The following is a 22,828-nucleotide window of genomic DNA, read 5'->3' on the forward strand; positions in this document are numbered from 1 at the left end:
TCCATAAAACTTTTATTATGTCCAATAATCAAATCGTCGAGCGCTACCTCGTAAATACAATCCACCACTAAAAGCATAAGAAGGCAAAATCAGGTAATGAGCTATGTACAACGAAGCGAATGGGAAAAGCATGGAAACAACTTATTGGGACCGCCGGGCCATAAAGTATGTAAGCAGATTCAGTGACCCCTCCCCAGCCGGGGGAGCAAGCTTCTGAACTCGATCCAGACCATATTTGAGATTTAAAAGCGTGCAAAGTTCAGTAGCCTGCTTGCGCACACCGGGCCAGGGGTGACCGAGTTGTCGGCTGACCACGTTACCAACGCTGGCGAGAACCTCATCAGAGATCTCGACAGGCCCTTGCTGAAGCGCTTGGTGGATTGTGGAAAGACCCAGGATGATCGATCGATACGAGTTGGCATTCTGTGCACCCTCTTCGGGCATTCCTTGCAGCACACCTTCGATGCAGGTTGCAGTGGGGACCAAAGCCGCCAGTTGTTCAGCCACTTCCTCCAAGCACGTTACGAAGTGTGAGTTCGATTCGTAGTGTTGGCGGGTCCGGACGATCGCCGCGATTACAGGAGCATCGTACCGATGGAATAGATCGCTAGTGCGGATGAGCATGGATCGGATGGTAGCCAGGATCTGGGTCTTCACGTCATGATCCTTGCGGCTCGTGGGGGCCAACTCCAACTCATTGAGCAAAGCCTCCAGTACTGCGTAGTAGTCTTGCTCGTGAGTTACAAGCTCTTCGCCATGGTATTGGAAAAGGCCTTGCAGCTTGCGATAGCCCGAGATATCCATGACCTTGATCGTGATTCGGGTGAGAGCCTTGGGTAGCATCTCCTTCGCGTTGGCGGGGTCCTTTGATCGGGGACTAGGGCTGCGATGCCGCTCAGCCCATTTACGGCTTCGGCGCAGAGTTTCCTCGCCTGTTGGTTGAGGTTCAACAGATTTGTATCTCATTTCTGATGTCCTCAGGGCCGATTCGTTCAATGGTACCTCCTCCAGAGCACCGGGCTTTGCAGCAGACCGCGGGGTTCCAGGATATTCTGTTGGTTTAGCAACACGTTCTGTTACATTCTCATTGGTAGGAGTCCTTTCGGGGCTACCCATGATAGATTCATGTATCCCCCCATTATCAGAGGGTGTCGCCTGGGGTCGGTTTCGTGACGGCGAAGGGCTGCCCCTGAGTGGCGTCCTTCGTACTGGGGACGGGAATTGGGGCTCGTTGGTTCCATCGGTAGAGAATCCCTGGTAAGGAGTCATTTGAGGAGGTGGATTCTTGATTGGAGTAGTGGATTCCGCGGGTGTGGCTGCCGCTATCTCGTGGTCAAGATCTGGCTGGTCTGGCTCAACACGGCGAGGTGATTTTGTAGGTGTTAAATGCTCAACAGGATCTATCCGCGGTGTTGCCTCGGCAGCAACAGGAGTGGCAGGATCCTCATATATGACCATCTCCTCGGGTTGTGCCTTGGCGAACTCAGGAACATAAAATGGGTCTGAGTTGCGTGAGGGCGTCGAAGGTTCACGACGAGGAGTAGCTGCAGTCGGGTGATCTTCTAGCGACATGGACTCTAGCTCTAATGCTGGCTCTGGCTCTCTTACGGGCTCCGGAGTAACAGTACGAGTATCACGGGTTTCCACCTCGTGATGATGTTGAGGGTGCGTCGCAGAAAGCGGAGGGCTTTCCAACACAATCTGAGCGGGAGAGTTCGGTTCTTCATAGTCATGGTCAGCTTGGCGGGCTTGCGAGGGCTGATTTATGCTCTCATTGGAATCACTACGACCATGATGGGCTGCTCCTGCCAGATCCCCATGCGACTTGGATTTCGAGAGGTCAAGCTTCTTAGGCTTGCCCCTAGTGGTACCAGATTGAGTCTCCTGCGGTCGAAGACGAGGTGCATTGAGGGGTTTCGACGAAGGAGTTGATGTCTTGGATCTGACCGATCGTGGGGACAGCGTTGCCTGTCTAGCCGTTTGGGTCCTGGATTCAGGTCGACGAGCATATGGGTCAGCGGTCGCAGGGCGGCTCAATTCAGGCCTCCGAGGTTTCATAGCAGGCCTCATGGGTGCAGAGGACATGGATGAAAGAGGTGCACCAGTAGGAACGGTCCGTACGGCCGGTCGGGGTGCAGGCTCTGATGACTGGCTGTCAGTAAATGCGGACTGAGCAGACTCCGGGCGAGAAGTCATCTGAGCCTTCTTACGAGCAGCAATAGCTTCCTTGAGGGCAGAACGCGGTGCTGGCTTGCTAGAAGGTTTAGCCTGTTGAGCCGCATTTGGGTTTGAAGAGTCTTTTTCCAAAAGACTTCGTGATTTCGCATCCAAGTCGGACAAAATTCTTCAGAATGTTAGCAAATGAATTGATGTTATATAAAAAGTCACATACCCATTGGCTCGATCAGGCCACACACCAAAAAAGGTCCAAAAGGTACCTCTAGTGGCCTCGCGTACTCCGGGGTTGGCATCAGCTAATCCTTTCTTAATGGACTTTTCGATTAGATCTAAACCACCACCATGTTCAACAGTGCTTTTATGATGAGCCTGTCGGCTGATTAATGTCCGCAGCCATCCAGCAGCAAAAAGCCGTAGCCCGACATTCTTCTCTTGTGATGCCCAATGAATATGCTGCAGAATACGAATGTTGAATGTCACACTTCCAATGACTGCATCAACTGTTGCGTTGCCGTTCTGTGCCGCGATCTTTTTCAAGGCGGAGCATAACTTGATTAAGTTCTGCATGATGATCTCAACCATGGGATCGATTCTTGGGCCGCAAGTCCGTGCGATGTCTTGAATCAAAAGACATCCGTTGGTACAAAGAGTAGTTCGCAGTGAGTGAACCACTTTGAAGAATCCATCCAGTAAAGTTTTGGTGGCCTGCAGAAAGCTTTGAGGAAAGTCATGAGGCGCATTACCCCTGGTAAGTCTTCGGAAAAGGATGACGCTCTTTTCACGTTTCAGCCAGTTATCTTCGGACTCTCTACCATCAAACCAAGGGAGCATATCGCGAACAAGGTCATCAATGTCTCTGCTCGAGCTAACAAGATGTGGCTCCACTCCTGCATCTTCCGAGGATGTCTGAACGGGCGGTTGTTCGGCGGGCGTTTTTGGTCTGGCAGGGGCATCAGAGCTAGAGGCAATTGGTCGATCAAGATGATTTCTTGAGGCTGGTCGGCTTTTCATAGGTTCCGGTTCTGGATTGTCGTTAGATTCATTGGTGAAAGTTGGTGATGGCGAGTAATTTAGTAACAGACCATCTTCATGCAGGTCTACTGCGTGTGAACGTGACGACATCACTGAAATGGGTCGCTCAGCACGAGAAATGGGGCGGGCTGAGCTCTCGGGCTCGGCAGATGTAAGTCCAATCCCGGACAAAATAGCACTAGCAATTGATTTCCTCACACCGCGAGCGCCTAGCTGTTTCTGTAAATCAGATTTGGCTCTGGAGGGAGCAGTCCTGGATTCACAGTTTAGTATCAAGATTGTAATGATTCTTGCAGTTTATCATACCGAAACAAATCAATGACAACCACTTTTGCTGTATCTCGAACGGAACTATCCGCGCTTTCTAAGCATGCGACTAGTGATGGTACATACTGGCGGAACAGCAGACCATGGTTTCTCGTCATCTAAATTGATTGTCAGGGCCTGTTTCTTTTCTCCAGTCGTCAAGAAAACGCACATTTGACAGCCAAAGAAGACTCGTTTCCTTGGCCCGGGGGTTTTTGCCCACCAGGGCAACCTCAAGAACATGATACTCGACCTCAGTGCCAGCCAAAGGCCACAATTCGGTAAATATCGATGCAGCCTGTGCTCTTATCCGTTCCTTGTGGTCACCAAGCTTCTCTGTAAGAATAGGATAGAAGTTGCGCGCTTGTGAAATAATCCACTGTTGTTGATCTTGGATTGTCAGGCGCTTCAGGAAATGACCCAATGTAGAAAAAGCCCCACTGGCAACTGAGTAGTGTTGGGAACTCAAAGCCAGCCGAATTGTTTCGAATATTGTTGCAATAGCACCCTCGGGTACATTCTTCTGTTTGATATCGGACTTGATGCCGGTGAGATGGGCAACTTTGGCGTCAACTGAGAGATTTGGATTTTTGAAGGCTGCTAGCAGCTCTGCGGCTTTGGCCTCCATTTTTGACTATGAAAAATAGATATTCTTCGTCAATCAGATCATAGGCAAGCACCAGCGATGGTGCGGGATGAAGTCGGAAACCTTCGATAGTTTGCGCCGGGAAGAAGAGGCTAAGGAGAAGCTCGAGTCGTGTATTCGGGACCGTCTGCTATTTGAAATTAGTTCCGTATATACCACAATGCTGATGCGCAACGTTCACGCGATCGAAGGGAAATGAGTCCCCGGAGAACAGATGACGTTAGGCAACCACAGCGCAAACGAGACCGAGGAATTTTCCAACCGGGTATAAGCGCAAACGAAGAGCGCATTGAGAAAAACATGGAATAATCACGTACCGAAGCGACTGTTGAGACTCAAGACGTGGACGTGGACGTGTGAAACCGTGGATGGTGGGATGTTGACAACCTTGCTCGGGAAAACAAGGGGCTTATCGCCGATAAGATAATCCCGTCTCCACTGATGCGCTTTCCGATGAACTCCAGGGGCTCTAATTGAGGTAATTGTGGATGTCAGCTCAATTTGATAGGATCATTGTGCAACTTATGATCAATTTAGTCTATGTCTATATCCAGAGGCTTCCAAAATTCCTGTTGATGTAGGTGGACTCAATCTCAGCCCAACGTCGCTTTGTTTACCTGGGGTTGCAAAGGGCAACCATCGACAAATCCAGTTACACAGATCATGGATAAGCATTCTACAAGATTCCGAGTATATTCTGTCTGACATCATCTAAACTGATGCGGGCGCATGCAGAATCTAGTTTGAACTAGCCTTCGAGGTCAAGTTCGAGTGTTGGATACTGCGCTCTAGATTGAGCTTCCAACCCGTCATTGAAATATATACAAGGCGTGTGATTAGGGATTGCCTTGAGCTTTTGAGAATTGGGTGACGAAAATTCATGATCTAATTGATTACACATCAATCTCAGCCCGTCTACTGATACTTAACAATTTCCTACCCATTGCGAGCCTCGGTGAAACTATGGATCATAGAAGCTAGGGAAGTGGGCGATATCCCTGGGTCAGCTCTCCCCGCTTTCCTCACTCTATGCTCAGTCTCACCTTATCTCCACTTTGAATTCACTAAAGAGAGCCTCAAATTCCAATCCCTGGCTGCCAATCAGAAATTCATCGATTTTTCACATCTATCAGTCATTGGCATTGAGGTTATCCCATGACCGAACTTACAATGGCACCAAACCCCGCCCCGACAGCGATCCCCAAACCCAATGGGCCGAGCTCCAACCCCAAAGGACAAGATAGTCAGAACCTCCACAAGAACAAAATCCCACAGCCCAAACTGCGTCTCCATGTCCAAGAGCTCCGGCACCCAGCTTCCGTATCATTCTTCACCCTCATCCCAGATGTATCCTCAGCCCTCGACACAGCCCTCTGCAACATCGTCCAATACCTCTACACAGAACCGCAGAGATCCAGCAAAGATACAACGAATGGAGAAGAAAAGAGAAAACTATCTTTCGAAGCTTCCATTCCCCCAACCCGATCCGTAACGCTCTTTCTCCGGAATTTCGGCGGCGTGGCTTACACAACGGGCACTGAGCTCGACGACGACCATAAGGAGATCCATCTATCACTGCAGTACATTCAATCATGCACATCTGGCCCATCTGCCAAGGCCGATCCACTTCATGAGCTACTTGGGGTGCTGACGCATGAGCTGGTGCATTGTTACCAGCATACCGCACCCAAAGCCGCTGGCAATATGCCTCGTCCGCCAGGCGGTTTGATTGAGGGGATTGCGGATTTCGTACGGCTAAAGGCGGGTCTGGAGCCGCCGCATTGGAAAAAACCGCAGTCTTCGGCAGACAGAGCGAAGGATTGGGATGCTGGGTATCAGCATACAGCGTACTTTTTGGCGTGGATTGAGGATGTTTTTGCCGGAGAGGGGGCTGTTGGCATGCTTAATGATCGGCTGCTTAGAGTCGGTTATCTGGGCGAGGGCAAAGATGAGGATAAAGTGAGCCCTGGATTTTGGGAAGGTCTTTTTGATGCACGAGTTGAGACTCTGTGGGAGAAGTATGGCTTGTGGTTGGATGGTCATTTTCAAGATGAGAAAGCTCGTGGAAATTGGGAAGAGGAGATCCTTAATCCCGAGTCATAGAATTTACGATTTAGATAGTCATTGGAAAAGGTACTTTTATAATATGATTTTATTGATGTAGTACATTTGGTGAGCACCTCTATACACCAGTGCCGAGACCAAGAGTGATGGCCTGGTCTCGTAGTTCGACCAATTTCTAGCTGGGAGTGAAGTGTAGCCAGATAAGCAAATGAAACATTGACAAAAGGAAATTCCAAAATAAATAAAAGACACCAGATGAATCGAAGGAATCAAATGTCCCATACTATACAGTATCCAGTCATGCAAAAGACAGGAGAAGACTCTTTTTTCCCAGACCTGCTTCCCATGCAAAACCACCGCACACCGGAAAAGGGAGGGAAATAAAGAACAATAAAAAAACATGGAAGAATATGCTACCGCGTCCCAAGGATTTGGGGACGCTATTTCTCAGATACTTAAGTGATCACCTCACCCAAATCAACGTGGGCAGGCTCCCAGGGCGAGGCACCTTCCTCTTCCATAGAGCTGGGCACCCGCACGTTGAGCGGGCTGTACAGATACCAGCCCTTCAGCGCAGAGAGGGCTGCGCGCTCCCGAGCCTCAAGCAAACTGGCGCCAGCGCCCTCACCCAGCTGGTCCTGGCCAGAAAAGATACCAACCACAAAGACAGGGTGTCTGCTGAGACGACCAGTCTCACTGGTGATCTTGGCGACGGGCTTCTCGAAGTTCTCACGCGCACACAGACGGGCCAGGTCACGGGCTGGCTGCGAGAAGTTGAACAGATCTGAGATGTTCAAGCTTCGGGAGAGGATGTGTTGTTCAAAGAATCGCTTGGCAGCGGGACGACCGGCGTGCAAGTAAACTGAGCCCATCAAAGCGCGCACGAAGGTAGCACTGGCCTGCTCGGCTGTAACACCCTCGCCTGGGGCAGAAGCCCCCTTGATCGGGTCACCGAATTCATCATCATAGAAGATCTTTGAGGTGACCGTCTTCCTCCACTTCGCGGCGTTGGCATATGGCCGTGGTGTCTTGACATCATCTGTGGCTGCATTCACGTCGGTTCCAGGCTCAACCCTCCGGAATTGCAGATAGCCAGGGTCGACTTCTCCACCCGGCGCCGCGGCGAGGTCAACACCCCATTCTTTGGCCATGGCGGCCAGGGTCTTGGGACCAACATAAGCGTACATGGCGGCGAAGATGACGGTCAAAGGCAGGCGGGGGTATTTGCAAAGGAGATATTCGGAGGTGTAGTAGGTGAGGAGATCATGACCAAGGGTGGCCAGCGATTCGTTGTTGAAATCGGCATTAGGATCCGCGGAGGCGTCCACCAAAGTCCGCGCAAGCGTCTGAACGGGTAGTCGGGAAGGGAGGTAAAGGCGAGCGTGAAGGGCGGCAAGTTTGGCGGAATTGGTTGCGGCTTCAACCGGAGGGGATGGATATTGCAGCTGAGACTTGCGCTTGTGAGCACTCCTGACTTGGCGCATCACCTCGGGATCCTCAAAGGTTGTTCCAATTGAGGCATCTTGTGGCTCGGTTTGAAGAGGCGCGGCAGTCGATTGATGCCGTAAACTGGCAGAGTAGAGATGTTGATGCAGTCTGTTAACAGTCCGAGCTCGCGGCGAAAGAACTGTACTGCTCCATCGTTGGAGCTGCAGCCGCTTCATCTGGGCGGATGTGGACAGAAACCGAAACACAAAATCAAATTAAAAACAATTGGGCCACGCTGCGTCAATGGGGGATGGGATTCGGAGGCGTGCGGCCAATTCACGGGGAGAGAAAAGAGAAATTGTTGCCAGTCACGGGATCTTGGTCTGGTCGTGTGAGTACACGCTAGTCTATATACGGTAACTAAGTCTTGGCATTCGACCTTCGAATTGAACGGCCCTCTCGGCTTCAACCGCAGAAGAGACCTTCCTCAACTCGTCCCTCTTTTTAATCCCCAACAATCTTCCAATTCAGTCCTCACAATGGGTGGTGGCGGAAAGATCGCGTATGTCTCAACTTCTGGAAATTTCAATGGTGGATGCTAACGAATTATTGCTGCGCAGGTACCCCAAGGAAGTCTGGTCCCCCGCTGGTGGCTGGTACTCCCGCCCGGCGAACTGGAAGGCCAACACTGCTGTCATGGGTGCCTTTGTGATTGGCATTGCTGCTATGGCTTTCAGCCTCAGTGCGGACCGCGAGTACCGCGACAAGATGCCCGAGCCTGGCCGATTCTTCCCTAGCCGATAGTCAGTCCACCCCCGACTTTATGCCTCTGGTCCGAAAGACATTCTGAATGCTGACCCTGGACTTCTTCCATTATAGCTGGAGCCGACAGATCAGAGAGCACGAGGCAGCACAGGCCGCGAAGAACGAGTCATAGAGAACGGTACCGATGCTACACAGCTATGGGAGGATTTCCAGCGTGACGGGACGTTTCTTTATTGTGTTATTTTTACTATCATTTCATCATTCCCTGGCTGTACGAAAATAGAAGGGCGTTCCCAATCAACCATTGATCAATCGGTCAACAGGTGTCTCTGGGGAGACTCTTGCAATGTCTTGAATAATCGCTGCGTGTATAGGCGGACCCGTTCCGCGAATTCAGTTTGATTCCACAGCTCTTTTCCATTGTCCACAGAGATCTGAGGCACTCCGATCTGCTCCACCACAAATCCGGCCGCGACAGTGGCGCAGATGAGTGCTCCCAGCACATCGCGACGCTGGCCCCAGGAGTCCATGGCTTGTTTCCAGCTCTCAGAGGGTGACAAGGTGGACTCGATGATATCGAACGGTTCCCGACCGGCAGTTACCATTCCCTGTGCTAATGCGCCAAGGAACGAATTGCCCGCACCTGTAGGGTCTAGCACGGCTGTAGCACCCGAAGTGTTGGGTTGGTGGTAAGCAGGGAGCCAGAGCTTCTGGTCTCTTGAATAGGCGTAGCTTCCCTCTTTACCCGCTCGAATGACCATGCATCCATCCCCATTTGGACCAATGCCGGCGTTAATAATCATCTGGACTAGAGCTTGGCTTTCTTCACTTTCCACGGTCCATCCGGGCTGATCAAACATCATACCCAGCTCCATATGGTTAGGGCTCACCACATCAACAACACGATTTGCCTCGAGAAATTTCCCCTGCTCTTCAGGTGTACAGAGATCAGGGACTGGTTCCCAGACAAAGATGGGGCGCTGTAAAGCATGCTCCGTAGAAGGTGCTTGGCCCGCTTCCCGCAGCTGCTCTCGTCGTTGGAGGATATCATGAACAATAGAAATGCAACGGGCTGGGGAGCAGACCATATGAAAAGTGCGGGACCACACCTGTGTGTCGGAAAGCATGTATGGCTCTAACCTCAGCTTGGGAGTAAGATACTTGAAATCTGCATCTGGTCAACGATCTGCATAGGTCCAAGTAAAGTGATCTGGCTTACCTCGCTTTTCATCCGGGTGGTATCCATTCCAAGCCCTTGTTGTGAGCCTGCTATGATCTTCTCTGATAACACAGTCTGTTCCCCATGATTTGATTACCGCGAGAGTCTCCGGTGGAAAGTCGGATCCCACATCCACAATCCAACTCACGGCGTGTCCATGCCTCGACCCCGCGACTAAACGGGCACCGACAACAGCATAAGAGGCAGCTCCTCCAAGTACATTCTTAACGTCAGGCCTGGACCCTCCAAATTCAATGTCATCTAAGATATTCATCAGTATCTGGCCTGCGGGGTGTCAAAATACCTTGGAAAAGACATACCTATTATGAACATTCCCAACGTGCAAAACTCAACCTCACCCTTCTGGGCATTAGGAAACTCTGTTTCGACCATATTTGTTACGATCTATGAGGGCAAGCTAACAGTAGAAGAAGAGAAACAAGTGTATCAGTGCTATCGGAGAGTGAGTTAAAGTGGGCCTGATTGTAGTGGAGCGTTAGTAATGTAATTACCAGTCATACGCTCATCCATAGTGAAAGTGGAGCAGCTTTGAAGTATGTAAGTTACCGTTGCTGGGTCAAGCTGCGGGAAACCTCAGGAGAGCTCGGAGGCCTCTACATCATTCGTGTTCCATAATTTCTCCCCCTGATACTTGGTGCGAGTGTTCGGTCTTGCATACTACAACTCCACAGAGTCTGTTGAGCTCTTATCTCATCCCAAATTTATAAACTACACTCTTTGCGCCCCAACTCGTTCCCCTTCATAGAGAACAACGTGTTGCCTAACATGGCGAGCGGCAACCATATGCACAATTTCACCACCCTCATCAAGCGGTATGTGTTCTCTTTGATGACAGCTTGAATATCAGTACTTGATTGGATTGGTGTTCCAATTCGGCCCAAGCCTTCTTCCGGCCCTAGTACATTCGACTGATCCGACCCAATAGGCTCGAGGCGGCGACCTCACGCTTGGAGGACATGGCCATGTCCTTGGATGATCCCAACGACCCAAAGAGCGCCGGAACCCCTACTGCTGCCACGCCTGCAGTCCCTGAGCCCCCGAAGCCCGCTCCTCCGCCACCGGCCGCCCCGGCCGCCGCTCCAATTCCGCCTCAGATCCAAGACTTCGACGCATTAATCAAAGGAGATGTACAGAACTTTGTGAACCTGGGTGAGAAGATCGGCGGTCTGGTTGCAGAGCAGGTAGGTTTATCTGGAAGGATAGTATACCAGGAAATTGGTTGCTGACTGTTCAATAGTCCAAAGCAGTTCTGCAGGCCTTCCAGGCTGAGCGTACCTATCTCTATGTCTCGACAAAGGCTAAGAAGCCCGAGCCCCAGCCCGTGGAGCTTATGACCGACCTTCACAAAGCCTCGGATAACATCAACAACATTCGCGAATCGAACCGCGCTTCCCCGCTGTTCAACCACTTGAGCGCTGTTGCAGAGGGTATTGTTACTCTGGGCTGGTTCTTCGAGAGCAAGCCTGCCGAGTTCGTGAAAGAGATGATTGGTGGTATTGAGTACTATGGTAATAAGGTCTTGAAGGAGTACAAAGACAAGTAGGTTTATCTTGAGCAACCATGAGGACCAACCAATTGACATACCTAGGGACCGTACACACATCGAGTACATCCAAGCCTACTACCAGAACTTTAAGGGTCTCGCCGCCTATCTTAACAAGCACTACCCCAAGGGTCTGACATGGAACGACGAGTCTGGAGTCGATGTGCTGGAGGCCTTGAAACAAATCAAGAGCGGGCCAGCCCCCAGCGCTGGTCCCGTCCCCCCCCCCCTCCTCCCCCCTCCCCCAGTCCCAACTCTTAACGTCCCTGGGGGTGCCGGCGGCCCCCCACCGCCGCCTCCTCCCCCTTCTGCCCCCGGCCCAGACATGTCCGCCGTCTTCGACCAGCTCAACCAGGGTGAAGAGATCACCTCCGGCCTGCGTAAGGTCGACAAGTCAGAGATGACCCACAAGAACCCCAACCTTCGCACAGGCTCCAGCGCCGTCCGGGGCAAGTCCCCCGCGCCCAGCAAGAAGCCCAAGCCGGAGAGCATGCGCACAAAGAAGCCTCCGCGCAAGGACCTGGAGGGTAACAAATGGTTGGTTGAGAACTTCGAGGCCCCAGAAGATATTGTCGAGATTTCTGCCGCGCAGAACCAGTCCATTCTCATCTCGCGCTGCAACAAGACTATCGTCAAAGTTAACGGCAAGGCCAATGCCATCGCTATCGACAACTGCAATGGTCTCTCGATCATTGTTGATTCCCTTGTCAGCTGCTTGGATATCATCAAGTCGCCCAAGTTTGCTTTGCAGATTGATGGTGTTGTTCCTACTGTCATGCTTGACCAGGTCGACGGTGCTACTATCTACCTTGGCCAGCAGAGTCTTGCCACTGAGGTCTTCACTAGCAAGTGCACTGCTGTTAACGTCACGCTCCCGCCCAAGGAGGGAACTGATGATGACACCAAGGAGTGCCCCGTGCCCGAGCAGCTAAAGAGCTACATCAAGGACGGTGTTCTGGTGACCGAGATTGTCGAGCATGCTGGTTAAGCCTGTACCTCGATGGAAAGTATATCATCTGTTCATGTAACTGTCTAAGAACAAAACCTTGTCCATAGAAATAATAGCGCTTTCTTGATATTCATCCTCCTGTTCAATCAATCAAGAACTTTCCCATACTCGATACTCTCGAAGGAAGACTTTAAGGCCATGACTATGAAATAACTGCCAGGGGTAGATCTGAAGCCCAAGGAAGCCTTATTTTATGTGGATGTTGCGCAGACGTACGGACGTGGAGAATGAGTTTTCAATGAGAAGAGATGTCGATGCCATTACTATTTCCAATTTATTCTCAAATTTCAAGAAAGAACGAAAAGCATGTGATTGCAACTCCAATGACACCATGCTATGCAAATGAATGAGTGAAAAAAGAGAAGGGTATATGCTTAACGACCCATGCGCCTGGTCTACCCTGGTTGGAAGAAATGAAGTAAGAGAAGATGAGAAACGACAGAAGGTATCGGAAATGAAACTTGGCGACAGCCAGTGTCGATCAAGCTGTAAATGTTCGTGGTTAGTATGCTCGAGTAGCTGCAAGTGACGCAGCCATGGATGATTTTTATATTTTGAGAATTCCTTTCTCTTTTCTTTTACCCGTGGCCTCAATGAGCCAGATGCTCTGGGCATACCTTGACGAGTTTTGGCTAAGAATCTCTCGCGAGTGGTGGCTGTGTAGTTGAGTTTCAACAGTCAAATGTCTCCTGTCTGTGGACATCTAGACCACGAAGTCGTTTGGCAAGTAAACTCTCACCGGTATCTGAGGTACCCTTGCCAGAGGGGTGGCCTCCATATCTAACATCGCCCTTGTTGAGCTTGTTGTAGAGAGTAGCATCCGCCTGCAAGGACTCTGGGAGACCCATATACTTTGACGTCCAATGCAACGCTTCGCTGGGAGCTTCACGCAAGAAAGGGACCATGCCTTGCCCGACGCTGCGTCTGCGAGCGGCTTTCTCGATTGCTAGCCTGGCATTGGCTGACGCTGATAGGGTGGGTTCTCGAGTGGGTTTGTATGGGCTGTAGCGAGGCTCTGGGAGTTGATTCTCATTACGCAGTTTCTCTTTGCCATCTGGGACTCGGTTTGCGAAGACAACTCGAATACTCGAGTGGAGGTAGAATCGACCTCTGGAGGGACAGCAGATATTGAGGTGGATGAGATATCGCAGAGTGGGCTTATCATGGGGGTTTTCCGTGGCGTTGAGAGAGGCCTCGGGACGATCAGTACCGTAATTCTTCCGGGCACTTAGCGGCATGTCGATAATCGGACCAGCAGAATAGCTCCTTTGCCGGATAAAGGTTTTAGTTCCCGGTTCCATATCACCAAGATCGTATGGTACAAGGAACAACTTTACTGCGGTCTTGTGGGGGTTCTTGATGATGATTTGCAGTTGTCCCTGCTGAGGGATCCGGTAGCACCCGCCTGGGGGGCATTTGGGCGACTCCGCTCTGCGGTTCTTCTTTTCCCGGCGACGTCTGGCATCTGCACTGGGGGCACGAGGAGCCCTGGGAGCGCCTTTCTCATTTCGAGGTCCATCTTCAACAGCTGCTGGGCTAAAATGGCGCCTACGACGCCGGGTGGTGCTTGGATCTTCCTTGGACAGCGAGTTCTCAAGATCAATTTGCCCCACGTAAGGACTCGGGCTATCATCCGAGATGGAACGACCACTACCTGAAGTGGGATAGCTATAGAAAACTGCCGGGAAGGGAACAGTGACATGCGGGGGACATTTCAAATGTCCTTTGCATTTGCCTTTCCCTAGGACACCGATTTGTGCAGTGAAGTCTAGAGGTTTGGAGGGGCTCATCGACATTCGACCTCGCAGGATTGATTCTTCATAGGATCCAACCATCGGCGCATGAGCTGTAGGACACAGATCAGAAGCAAGCGATGGCCGTCTTGCCCGATGAAGAGTGGCATTGCCCGTCGAGGCCAATTGAAGACTATATGCTGATGTCAATGTCCTTCGAGGGACGTGAGGCTGAAATTCATCATGGCCTCTGGGGGAATAAGGCGTGCGAATATCGACAGCTCGGATGTTAGGGGGAGAAGGTTGAAGATGTCGAAAAGACTCTGGTGGTAGGGTTCGTCGTCTGTTGGCTCTCTCCTCGGGCCCAATCTCTTTCGGATCAACCGGCGAAAAGTCAAGGTCGGTATTATTGGCTTGATACACGAGGGGACTTGTGGGGGCCTTCAGGACGTAACTTGACGAGAAAGACCCGAGTGACGGTGCTCTGGAACGGGTTTGTAGACCAAGCTCCGGCCGCTGTTCGCCAAAGACATTGGACTGCCCAGAAGCGGTCGAGAAGACGGACGGCCTAAACCATGGTGTAGTAGGGGATGTCCCTAGATGAGGAGAGAAGGGGCTAGGCTGTGTGAACCGAGGCCGAGGGGACGACGGAGGAACATTCACTGCCCCTTCACGGAAATCACCAGAGTGTAATGCAGACCGAGGTCTCTGGATATCAGCCGGCGATCCTAGTTCCTCTGTCTGGTGTGTCGAGTTTATATAGCTTTGAGGCCCCGCTAGATTCCCCTCGTCAATGTTCTCTGCATTTTGCTCAGAGTCATGGGACAGACAAAGCTCATCACTATGATCGCTATTCTGCGATTTTATATAGAGCGTCAATTCTCGAATCAAATGTGAATAGTGCAACAAAGTCCTTCTAGACATAAAATGAAAGCAATAAAAGATAACTTCAATTTAGCATACCTTATATTGGAGCCTCCAGGGCGATGATTCTTTGATTCGTTGTATAAGTTCCTGTCGTTCATCACTGCTCCACAGCCTCGTTGGAGAGTGCTCTGCAGACGACGGCCGCAAGTTTTCCATAGAGAATGGTTCGCTTTGAGGTTCACAAGGGTACTCTGTGCCTAAAGGATGTTCGGAGGACCCTTGGGCTGCCTGAAGCCCATGCTGGCTGGGGTCACCAGACCAGCCGGAGAAATACCGGCGGTCCGGGTCATGAAATAGGGGCATGATGACGTGGTTGGGAGGGCTACAGGGCCTGAAACAATGGACCGGGCATTTCAGGAGACTTCTATGTGGCAAGCACAAAGCCAGAGCCGACAGGCCGTGGTGGGGTGGTAGGGATGCGGTGTGCACTGGGGCGGGTATATGCCGTCAGAGTATCGGGTGATTGGCAGGGAAGAAAGCGGTCTTTGGTTCAGTCTATAGGGATTAGAATATTAAGAAGAGAGGATACCTGAAGGATGAAAAGGGTGTCGGAGGGAGAGTCCGGGAGGAAAGTACACAGGTTAAACGGAGATCATGTCATGTCGTGGGTCCATTTCGGTTTCGGGGATGAATCATCGTCATGGGGTCTCTTGCCCGATAAGATTAGAAAAGTTTCAGTTCAAATTTTGCTACTGTAAGTTCTATGAGAAATACAGGTAAATCAGAATGAACTAAACCAAGAACTTAGTCATGCTAAAGCATAGTAATCAATATAAATTTGTTACCTGGAACTATAGTATACTGTAGAGCGGAATCGAGACCGTTGGTCTTTAATCTCTGGGCGGAACCGCGATCGCCGTTTTTTTTTTTCTTTTCTCCAAACTGCCCGGCAGCACCACTCAAATTCCAGCAAGATCAACTTGCTTCGACATAAATCATGGCACCAACACGCGATCGCGATGCTGGCAAGGCATCCAAAGAACCCAAGACCGATTCCGCAATTAAGAAGCGCAAGGGTTTCAGCGTAGGCCCGGCCAATCTCCCCGATGGCACTTATCGGCGCAAGAGTGAGCGATTCTCAATTTCTGGACTTCGATACATAACACTAACCTCCTGCTCTTAATTAGCCCAAAAAATCAAATCCGACCTGATCCAAAAGGCCAAAGTGAAAAAAGCCTACGCTAAGATCAAAGCACAAGAAATCGCCGCCGCACCAAAGTCCGTTTACGCTCTTGCGGATGAGGAGAAGGAAACACAACCCCAAGAGACTGCAGAGCCGGCATCGACAGAACTCCACCCCGATCGTATGGCGAGGTTGAACGAGCCGGAGCCGGAGCCGGAGCCGGAGCCAGAGCGTGCGCCAAGGCCAGAACGGCGCCCACGGAAGGAAGGTGGACAGAGGGAGCGAAGGCCGAAACGATCGGCGTTTGCCAAGGAGATGGAGATTGCGGAACAGCGGAAAAAGGCCTTTGAGGCTCGACAGAGGGAAGTTGAGGCCAAGCAGAAGGAACGGGAGGCTATGAATCGTGCTAAGCGGCCGGATCAGTTTGGCAAGCGGAGATTGGGAAGGGAAAGCAATGCGCTGCTGAGTCGGGTGCAGCGCATGGTTGGGCAGTCATAAAAGCATTTTGTTTACAGGAGAACTACAGCATCTATTTATTCGTGATACCCGATGCAAACAAAAATTCATGAACGCTTGATTATGCTTGAAAGTTGCTAATACCACTATGCGGAGGGGTTCTTAGGTCCGCTGCGAGGCTTGCGGAAACAGGCAAACTCGCCCTTTGTCCGATCTCTCAATCGTTTCAATACATTTCGCATCTCGCCCAGGTCGGCCTGCAATTTGGTGCGAGCTTCGTTTGTCGTGCGACGATCCAGTTCCACGTAGATCTGACTTTGAATTCCAGATGCCTCATCGGTCGAGTACTGGGAAAGGGTCTGTGCGATGAACTCAGTATCCAGGGTGGCTTGCATGAGAGCAGCAAGCGAGAAGCTGGACCGAGAACGGAAGGAAGTGACCAAAGCCGTCGATATTTGCACCAATAGATGGGTGAGTACAGTGGTGAGTAATGACGACGGAGTATTTGGCGATGAACGGCTAGCACCTGCGGAAACCGTGGAGGGTACAGTAGTGGAAATCTCGGTGTGTACCAGGACCAGAGTCAACAGGGTATTGTAGACGTAAGGGCGAACTTGGTCAGGCCGATCGGTCTTAGGCACCCAGTCTGGAGACTCGATGCCGTTCGAGATGGTCTTCTTCAGCAAGGAGATGGTTGGACTGGTGTATGATACAAACAGCCGATCTTCAATTTGCTTTAAAACGTCCCGAACCGTCTTGCCCTCTTCCGTCAATTTAACGGAAAAGGAGGTCTCAAAGTTGGAGATCAACTGCGGCACATACTCGGACTGAAGAGCCTTGAGGTTGGAAAGGGTAAGAAGAATCCGCACATTCTGGCTATGTTTAGTAAATGATGTAATGTGATTTGGGAATAGTGGGACCTACCCTATTCTGTGAGTCCACAGAGTCGGCTGCGAGTACGGACAAAGCAGCATCGAGGGCCTGGCTTGCCATGACTGGCCGGCTAATAACCCATTCATTCTCTTCTTCCGAGGCGGTGACTCGCTCTGCGTTTTCCACTAATCCACTGAGCGCCTTATAGACACTGGAGACAAACTGTGTGCGAACCATCTGGAGCAGTTTTGCAGGTGGCTGGGTGACGACGTCAACAGTTCCAGATTTGCTCATGGCTTCAGAGATGTACAGAATCTTCTGCATACCACCCAGGATGGCACTCTCAAAGCCCACAAACAAGCCAGGCATCTTGGTCAAGTCTCGCTTTTCGGAATCTCTCGTCCAGTCCTCCAGCATCTTGCAAGACTCTGCATCCTTACTCCATGCGGCGCATGCAACACGGGCAGATCTGTCTCGGGCGACACTCACGAGATTTTTCAGAAGATCATGTGTTGATCCACTGTGGGTAACTGGGCGCAACGCCGCCATCTCACTCGCGGCGGTACCAATGATAATGAGAAATTTACTCAAGTAGTGGACACCACTGAGGGAGTTGGAAAAGGGTGGCCAGAAGGCACAGCCCTCCCAGTGCTCTCCCCGCTGAGGGGCAGGTATGGGAAGATTCTTCGGATCTAATTTGAAACGAGATTCAGTCGGCGTGACTCCATGGGATGCTGGACTTGTTGGACTCTGTGGAATAGGAGAAGATAAAAGGGATATATCCTCAGTCGGCGGGTCATTGAAGAGGGCAAGAACATTATCTCGTATCAAATTGACCAATTCCACAACACCCCTTTCGAGCTCCTCTACATTTCCAGGAGTAAGGCGGTGATGCTTCCGACTTTCGCCTTCAAAGCCAACTGGAAGTAGTCGCTGACGACTTCCGTCAATGAATGCGTGTGCAACTTCCCAGAAATCCAGGACTTCGCCCAATAAACCACCCTGCGATGAGAGAAGCCGCGTGAGGAATGCCTGAATGCAGTCCCAGAGCTCAATGACGTGGTCTGTGTCGAGGTTTGCAGGGCTGTCTGCGGCGCCGTCACGAGGGGCCAGGCGAAGGTAAGATGCTACGGCTTGGGGGGTGGGTTTCTCCCCACCTGCAAGCCGGCGTCTCAAAATCTCAATCTCCACCTTGCAGCGGTCACAGAATGAAGTGATTTTAGTTTTGAGAAACTCGTAGCGGCTGCGAAGCCATACCCAAATGGGATTATCATCAACGCCCAACTCCAATAGCGCCCCGATAAGCTCCATATGCTCCTCAACCGGGCCCGAAACAGTGCTCGTCGTGGAAGTGGTGGGAGCGTCGTTGAGTCGTCTCCACAGATCACGCTTGAAAGCATGAATTTGTTCATCTACATCCATCCACATCCGCCCCATTGCCAAGATTGTATGCGCTTCATGATCAGATAGCTGCCGACGCGAGCTGGAGGCCTGCTCCACAATGCTCTTCGCCCGATTTGCCAGAGTCCTTGCCTTGGTGTATTCTTCAAAAACAGAGTCGTAGTCACGTTGCTGGATTGATTTGGATAGGTGGCTTCCAATCTCGTATACGTCGCGCTGTTTCTCCATCGTTTCCACGACTGACTTCAGTATCTGTTCCCGGTCACGGCCACCAAGGGCAGGCCCCCAAACTTCCTCGGCCTTGACGGACGCCTCAACAAGAGGAGCTCGGATGCCTTTCAACCCGTAATCACTCTCCTTGACCAGGGCAGTCTTGCGAGGGGGAGCCTGGCCTACAGTTGCGGGCGAAGGAGATAATCCCCGTTGCCCCGATAAGCTTCGGAAGTGTCCTGACCTACGTGGAGCCAGGCTTGCTTCCTTTGTCACGCCTTGATCTCTCATTTCCGTGTATACACTATCGATGGTTGCCTTGGCGCGAACAAAACGCTCGAAGTTTGCTTCCACCAAAACTTTTAGGGACGCCGACTTCTGATCGATAGATTGAGAGAGATGATCTAAGCCCGCCATGAGCGATTCAATTGAGTCTGAGTGGTGGGCCTGGGACAGGAAGAGCGCGGGGGAGAAGGATGTTGACGATAGCAGAAACCGTGAACGTTTACCCCCCTCTTCCTCTAGACGCAAGCCCTTTTGCTTCAAGATACGCATGACGCTATCCCCTCCTCCCAGCGGATCTGGTTCATCATTTTGCGCATTCTCCCTGGTATCCTTTCCACGCCGTTGCGAGCCGTAGCCACTCCGCCAGTCGCTGGGGGTGCGTTCGAGAGCAAAGTAGCGCGACTTGCGGGGTCGGGACTTGGTTCGTTCCAGGGGCTCTTCATCGGACGCATCGTCCTCATCTAGCGCTGCTGGCCATTCTTCGGGGAATTCGGAGGGTATGTTATAGTGACGGGCAACATCAAGATCGGCCATGATGCCAGCTATGAGTTAATTGGAGGTGGAGACAAGTTGAATTAGTAACGTTCAAGAAACGTTCTGTGGAACGTTCAGTGGCTGAGCCCGACGTCAGAGACGTAAGCAGAAACTCCAAACAAATCCGGGGGCCTCTCCTGTAGAGGCTAGACAATAGAGTATGGATCAGATAGTGACAGCAGTGTTAGGAGCTCCAGATTGGAAGGGTTCACCGAAGACCAATGGAGAGAGAGATTGTGGACTCGGGTTACCGGGGGAGAATCAAACCACCAATACGGTCTGCGTCCCGGTCGGATCGGTGCGGCGCCGAGAAAGTCGATTCTTTCGCCGTTTCCCCTTCTTTCCTCCTCTCCCCACCATCCAATCCCAACTTTTTGCTTTTAAGCCGATTGAAGTTGTTCACGATGCTTGCCGCCAGAAACTTCTCTGCTGCTCGCCAGTGCTTGCGCTCCGTCCGCATCACTCCCAGCTTCGTGGCCCCCGTGTCGCAGGTATCCACGAGACCCTTTCCCTCTGGCAATCTCAAAGAAATACATTAACTAACCATTTGCGCCTTTCCTATTTAGATCCGCGGTTACGCTGCCTCCGCTGATGACGCCGTTGCCAAGTTCAAGGGTCAGAAGGGTTCTGATGTACGTTGGCATCCCAGTCGACCCTTTTTTTCTTTTTTCTTCGTCGATGCCGGCGCCAGCCGCGCAAACCCCGTCGCGCACCAATCTTCCGCCACGACAAAGAACAGATTACAAGAGTGCCAATGCTTACAATTTACCGTTCTTATAGGGCAAGTACACTGTTACCCTGATTGAGGGTGACGGTATTGGTCCTGAGATTTCTCAGTCCGTGAAGGATATCTTCGAGGCTGCCAAGGTACGGGCTGCCGAGCCTGAAACATCAAATTCGAGGTGCAATGGAATACTAAATATTTCTATAGGCCCCCATTAAGTGGGAGCCCGTTGATGTCGGTCCCATCCTGAAGGACGGCAAGACTGCCATCCCCGACGATGCCATCCGCAGCGTTGAGAAGAACTACGTTGCGCTTAAGGGTCCTCTCGCCGTATGTTTCATCTACGCCCACCGTCCTTATTGAATAGCGCGATACTAAACGAATCTCTCATAAAGACCCCCGTTGGTAAGGGTCACGTCTCCCTGAACCTGACTCTCCGCCGTACCTTCAACCTCTTCGCCAACGTCCGTCCCTGCCGCTCCATTGCCGGTTTCAAGACCCCCTACGATGGTGTCGACACTGTCCTCATCCGTGAGAACACCGAGGGTGAATACTCCGGTATTGAGCACGTTGTTGTTGATGGTGTTGTCCAGAGCATCAAGCTCATCACCAAGGAGGCCTCCGAGCGTGTCCTGCGTTTCGCCTTCCAGTACGCCGAGTCCATCAACAAGAAGAAGGTCCGCGTTGTGCACAAGGCCACCATCATGAAGATGTCCGACGGTCTTTTCCTCAACACTGCCCGTGACATCTCCAAGGACTTCCCTGACGTCGAGTTCGACGCTGAGCTGCTGGACAACTCGTGCCTGAAGATCGTCACCGACCCTACCCCCTACAACGACAAGGTCCTTGTCATGCCCAACCTGTACGGTGACATTCTGTCCGACATGTGTGCCGGTCTCATCGGTGGTCTTGGTCTCACCCCTCCGGTAACATTGGTGACGAGTGCTCCATCTTCGAGGCTGTCCACGGTTCCGCTCCCGATATTGCTGGCAAGGGTCTTGCCAACCCCACTGCTCTGCTTCTGAGCTCTATTATGATGCTGCAGCACATGGGTCTCCACGACCACGCTGCTCGCATCCAGAAGGCCACCTTCGACACCCTGGCTGAGGGCAAGGTTAGTGCATCTCAATTCTCGACCATGTATAGCTTGATACTGACAATTATCTTTTTTTAGTACCTCACTGGTGACCTTGGTGGTTCCGCCAAGACCCACGAGTACGCTGGTGCCATTATCAGCCGTCTGTAAACTCGTCGCCACTCGCATTTCTGTACTATGACCATTTGCCTTTTTCTATGTGCCCCTCGAACGACATTAGACTTCCTATAGCGATCGAAATATACCTACTTGAGTAGTTACGAGCTTATTTGCCGCGAATGTACCGGGGAGTGCTGTACGACTGTCTGATTTAGTCTCTTAACCACATTTTCATCTCGAAAGAACAGGACCGCAATTCCTATGTTCTCCCATAAGCTAATTTGCTTTGTGCCACGAGCCAGAGCAACTCTCATTCAAGAGCAAGAACAGCCCCGTGTTGATCTTAGCCCTAAACAGCAATGTATGTGCCTCAGGCGTGCCATAGGCACAGTCTTATACTTATGCTTTCACCATGGTCAAGAAGCATGGCAAAGCCACAATATGCATTGCGGGTCCGGTCTTTAGATCTACAGGATCTGGGCCCCTTGCCCGCACGGCCAATGTCATATGATCCACAGCAGGGATCCAGCTAGCTACTATTGTATTTACCCCTCACTACACAGTTAGTAAGAAAGCGTTGAAGATGTGCATGTGCGTAAACGAATGCGAGAAGCTTGGAGATTCCCAGCTAAACATGATGCAATGTTACACTGCCCAGGCTAGACCTTGATTAGGCACATCAATTTCCAGTTTGGCCATGGCTGTATCCAGAGCAATGTTGAGTTGGGCTTGGATGAGAGTATATTCAGTAGATTTTCAAACGCAGTAGCCTCTTTCTCACTCGGGGGCATATTATTGTGCACGAAGGAAACCATGTCCATGCTCCTAAGCTTTGCATGTCAAGGTACCGAGGCCCAAGTACCTGAATCAATCGAATGCGATCGCCCGGCCGAGAGCATGGGGCAAAGAAGACACGTTCAATGACATTGTAAGACGAAAGTAGACTACTGTACATTACGTATTACGTAGATGATTATCTAAAAGTGTCATTACTTCTAAAGCATTCTATGGTGTCGGCCGAGGTTGTTTGGTTGTGGGTCTAGAGACCACGGAAATGCTTCACAGCGGCGTGTCATTGGCGCCCAGGGAATCCTGTTTTACATAGCACGCCTCATACCTCACTTTAGTCAGAAGTCTTGGAAATATATTCGCGATC

At 51.3% G+C, this 22,828-nt stretch overlaps 10 protein-coding genes across 10 annotated transcripts; 5 read left to right on the forward strand and 5 right to left on the reverse strand.

The window, feature by feature from the left end:
• Window positions 1-141: 141 nt before the first annotated feature.
• N7503_004185 (uncharacterized protein) lies at window positions 142-4,144 on the reverse strand (the record flags this gene model as incomplete). The annotated part of the gene is made up of 5 exons (XM_057063732.1): window positions 142-2,344; window positions 2,393-3,200; window positions 3,261-3,463; window positions 3,517-3,635; window positions 3,689-4,144. The coding sequence occupies 5 exons, from the start codon at window positions 4,142-4,144 to the stop codon at window positions 142-144; spliced, it is 3,789 nt and encodes a 1,262-aa protein (XP_056924647.1).
• A 1,188-nt stretch (window positions 4,145-5,332) lies between these two features.
• Window positions 5,333-6,265, forward strand: N7503_004186 (basic secretory family protein; the record flags this gene model as incomplete). The annotated part of the gene is made up of 1 exon (XM_057063733.1): window positions 5,333-6,265. One exon carries the CDS (start codon window positions 5,333-5,335, stop codon window positions 6,263-6,265), a length of 933 nt encoding a protein of 310 aa, XP_056924648.1.
• Window positions 6,266-6,681: 416 nt separating this feature from the next.
• Window positions 6,682-7,890, reverse strand: N7503_004187 (mitochondrial 54S ribosomal protein mL44; the record flags this gene model as incomplete). The annotated part of the gene is made up of 1 exon (XM_057063734.1): window positions 6,682-7,890. The coding sequence occupies one exon, from the start codon at window positions 7,888-7,890 to the stop codon at window positions 6,682-6,684; it is 1,209 nt and encodes a 402-aa protein (XP_056924649.1).
• Window positions 7,891-8,193: 303 nt separating this feature from the next.
• Window positions 8,194-8,591, forward strand: N7503_004188 (uncharacterized protein; the record flags this gene model as incomplete). The annotated part of the gene is made up of 3 exons (XM_057063735.1): window positions 8,194-8,216; window positions 8,275-8,457; window positions 8,534-8,591. The coding sequence occupies 3 exons, from the start codon at window positions 8,194-8,196 to the stop codon at window positions 8,589-8,591; spliced, it is 264 nt and encodes an 87-aa protein (XP_056924650.1).
• Window positions 8,592-8,727: 136 nt separating this feature from the next.
• N7503_004189 (ribokinase family protein) lies at window positions 8,728-10,031 on the reverse strand (the record flags this gene model as incomplete). The annotated part of the gene is made up of 3 exons (XM_057063736.1): window positions 8,728-9,587; window positions 9,639-9,899; window positions 9,959-10,031. The coding sequence occupies 3 exons, from the start codon at window positions 10,029-10,031 to the stop codon at window positions 8,728-8,730; spliced, it is 1,194 nt and encodes a 397-aa protein (XP_056924651.1).
• A 393-nt stretch (window positions 10,032-10,424) lies between these two features.
• Window positions 10,425-12,190, forward strand: capA (adenylate cyclase-binding protein; the record flags this gene model as incomplete). The annotated part of the gene is made up of 4 exons (XM_057063737.1): window positions 10,425-10,471; window positions 10,585-10,840; window positions 10,897-11,198; window positions 11,248-12,190. The coding sequence occupies 4 exons, from the start codon at window positions 10,425-10,427 to the stop codon at window positions 12,188-12,190; spliced, it is 1,548 nt and encodes a 515-aa protein (XP_056924652.1).
• A 692-nt stretch (window positions 12,191-12,882) lies between these two features.
• On the reverse strand, window positions 12,883-15,174 carry N7503_004191 (uncharacterized protein; the record flags this gene model as incomplete). Its single annotated transcript, XM_057063738.1, has 2 exons — window positions 12,883-14,799; window positions 14,908-15,174. 2 exons carry the CDS (start codon window positions 15,172-15,174, stop codon window positions 12,883-12,885), a joined length of 2,184 nt encoding a protein of 727 aa, XP_056924653.1.
• Window positions 15,175-15,808: 634 nt separating this feature from the next.
• On the forward strand, window positions 15,809-16,492 carry N7503_004192 (uncharacterized protein; the record flags this gene model as incomplete). The annotated part of the gene is made up of 2 exons (XM_057063739.1): window positions 15,809-15,938; window positions 15,999-16,492. 2 exons carry the CDS (start codon window positions 15,809-15,811, stop codon window positions 16,490-16,492), a joined length of 624 nt encoding a protein of 207 aa, XP_056924654.1.
• Window positions 16,493-16,596: 104 nt separating this feature from the next.
• N7503_004193 (exocyst subunit SEC5) lies at window positions 16,597-19,753 on the reverse strand (the record flags this gene model as incomplete). The annotated part of the gene is made up of 2 exons (XM_057063740.1): window positions 16,597-17,322; window positions 17,375-19,753. 2 exons carry the CDS (start codon window positions 19,751-19,753, stop codon window positions 16,597-16,599), a joined length of 3,105 nt encoding a protein of 1,034 aa, XP_056924655.1.
• Window positions 19,754-20,089: 336 nt separating this feature from the next.
• N7503_004194 (isocitrate dehydrogenase (NAD(+)) IDH2) lies at window positions 20,090-21,867 on the forward strand. The gene is made up of 7 exons (XM_057063741.1): window positions 20,090-20,244; window positions 20,320-20,385; window positions 20,534-20,620; window positions 20,685-20,807; window positions 20,873-21,403; window positions 21,436-21,591; window positions 21,652-21,867. The coding sequence occupies exons 1-7, from the start codon at window positions 20,158-20,160 to the stop codon at window positions 21,721-21,723; spliced, it is 1,122 nt and encodes a 373-aa protein (XP_056924656.1). The 5' UTR covers window positions 20,090-20,157; the 3' UTR covers window positions 21,724-21,867.
• Window positions 21,868-22,828: the final 961 nt, after the last annotated feature.

Source organism: Penicillium pulvis (genome assembly GCF_028828015.1).
Source record: "Penicillium pulvis strain IBT 33274 chromosome Unknown contig_1_segment0_segment0, whole genome shotgun sequence".
In the NCBI taxonomy this organism is placed as follows: domain Eukaryota; kingdom Fungi; phylum Ascomycota; class Eurotiomycetes; order Eurotiales; family Aspergillaceae; genus Penicillium; species Penicillium pulvis.

Coding starts and splice junctions, on each gene's coding strand:
- N7503_004194 (XM_057063741.1), top strand. CDS start 20,158: ATGCTTGCCGCCAGAAACTTCTCTGCTGCTCGCCAGTGCTTGCGCTCC. Junction 20,386..20,533: donor AGGGTCAGAAGGGTTCTGAT/GTACGTTGGCAT, acceptor CCGTTCTTATAG/GGCAAGTACACTGTTACCCT. Junction 21,404..21,435: donor GTCTTGGTCTCACCCCTCCG/GTAACATTGGTG, acceptor TCCATCTTCGAG/GCTGTCCACGGTTCCGCTCC.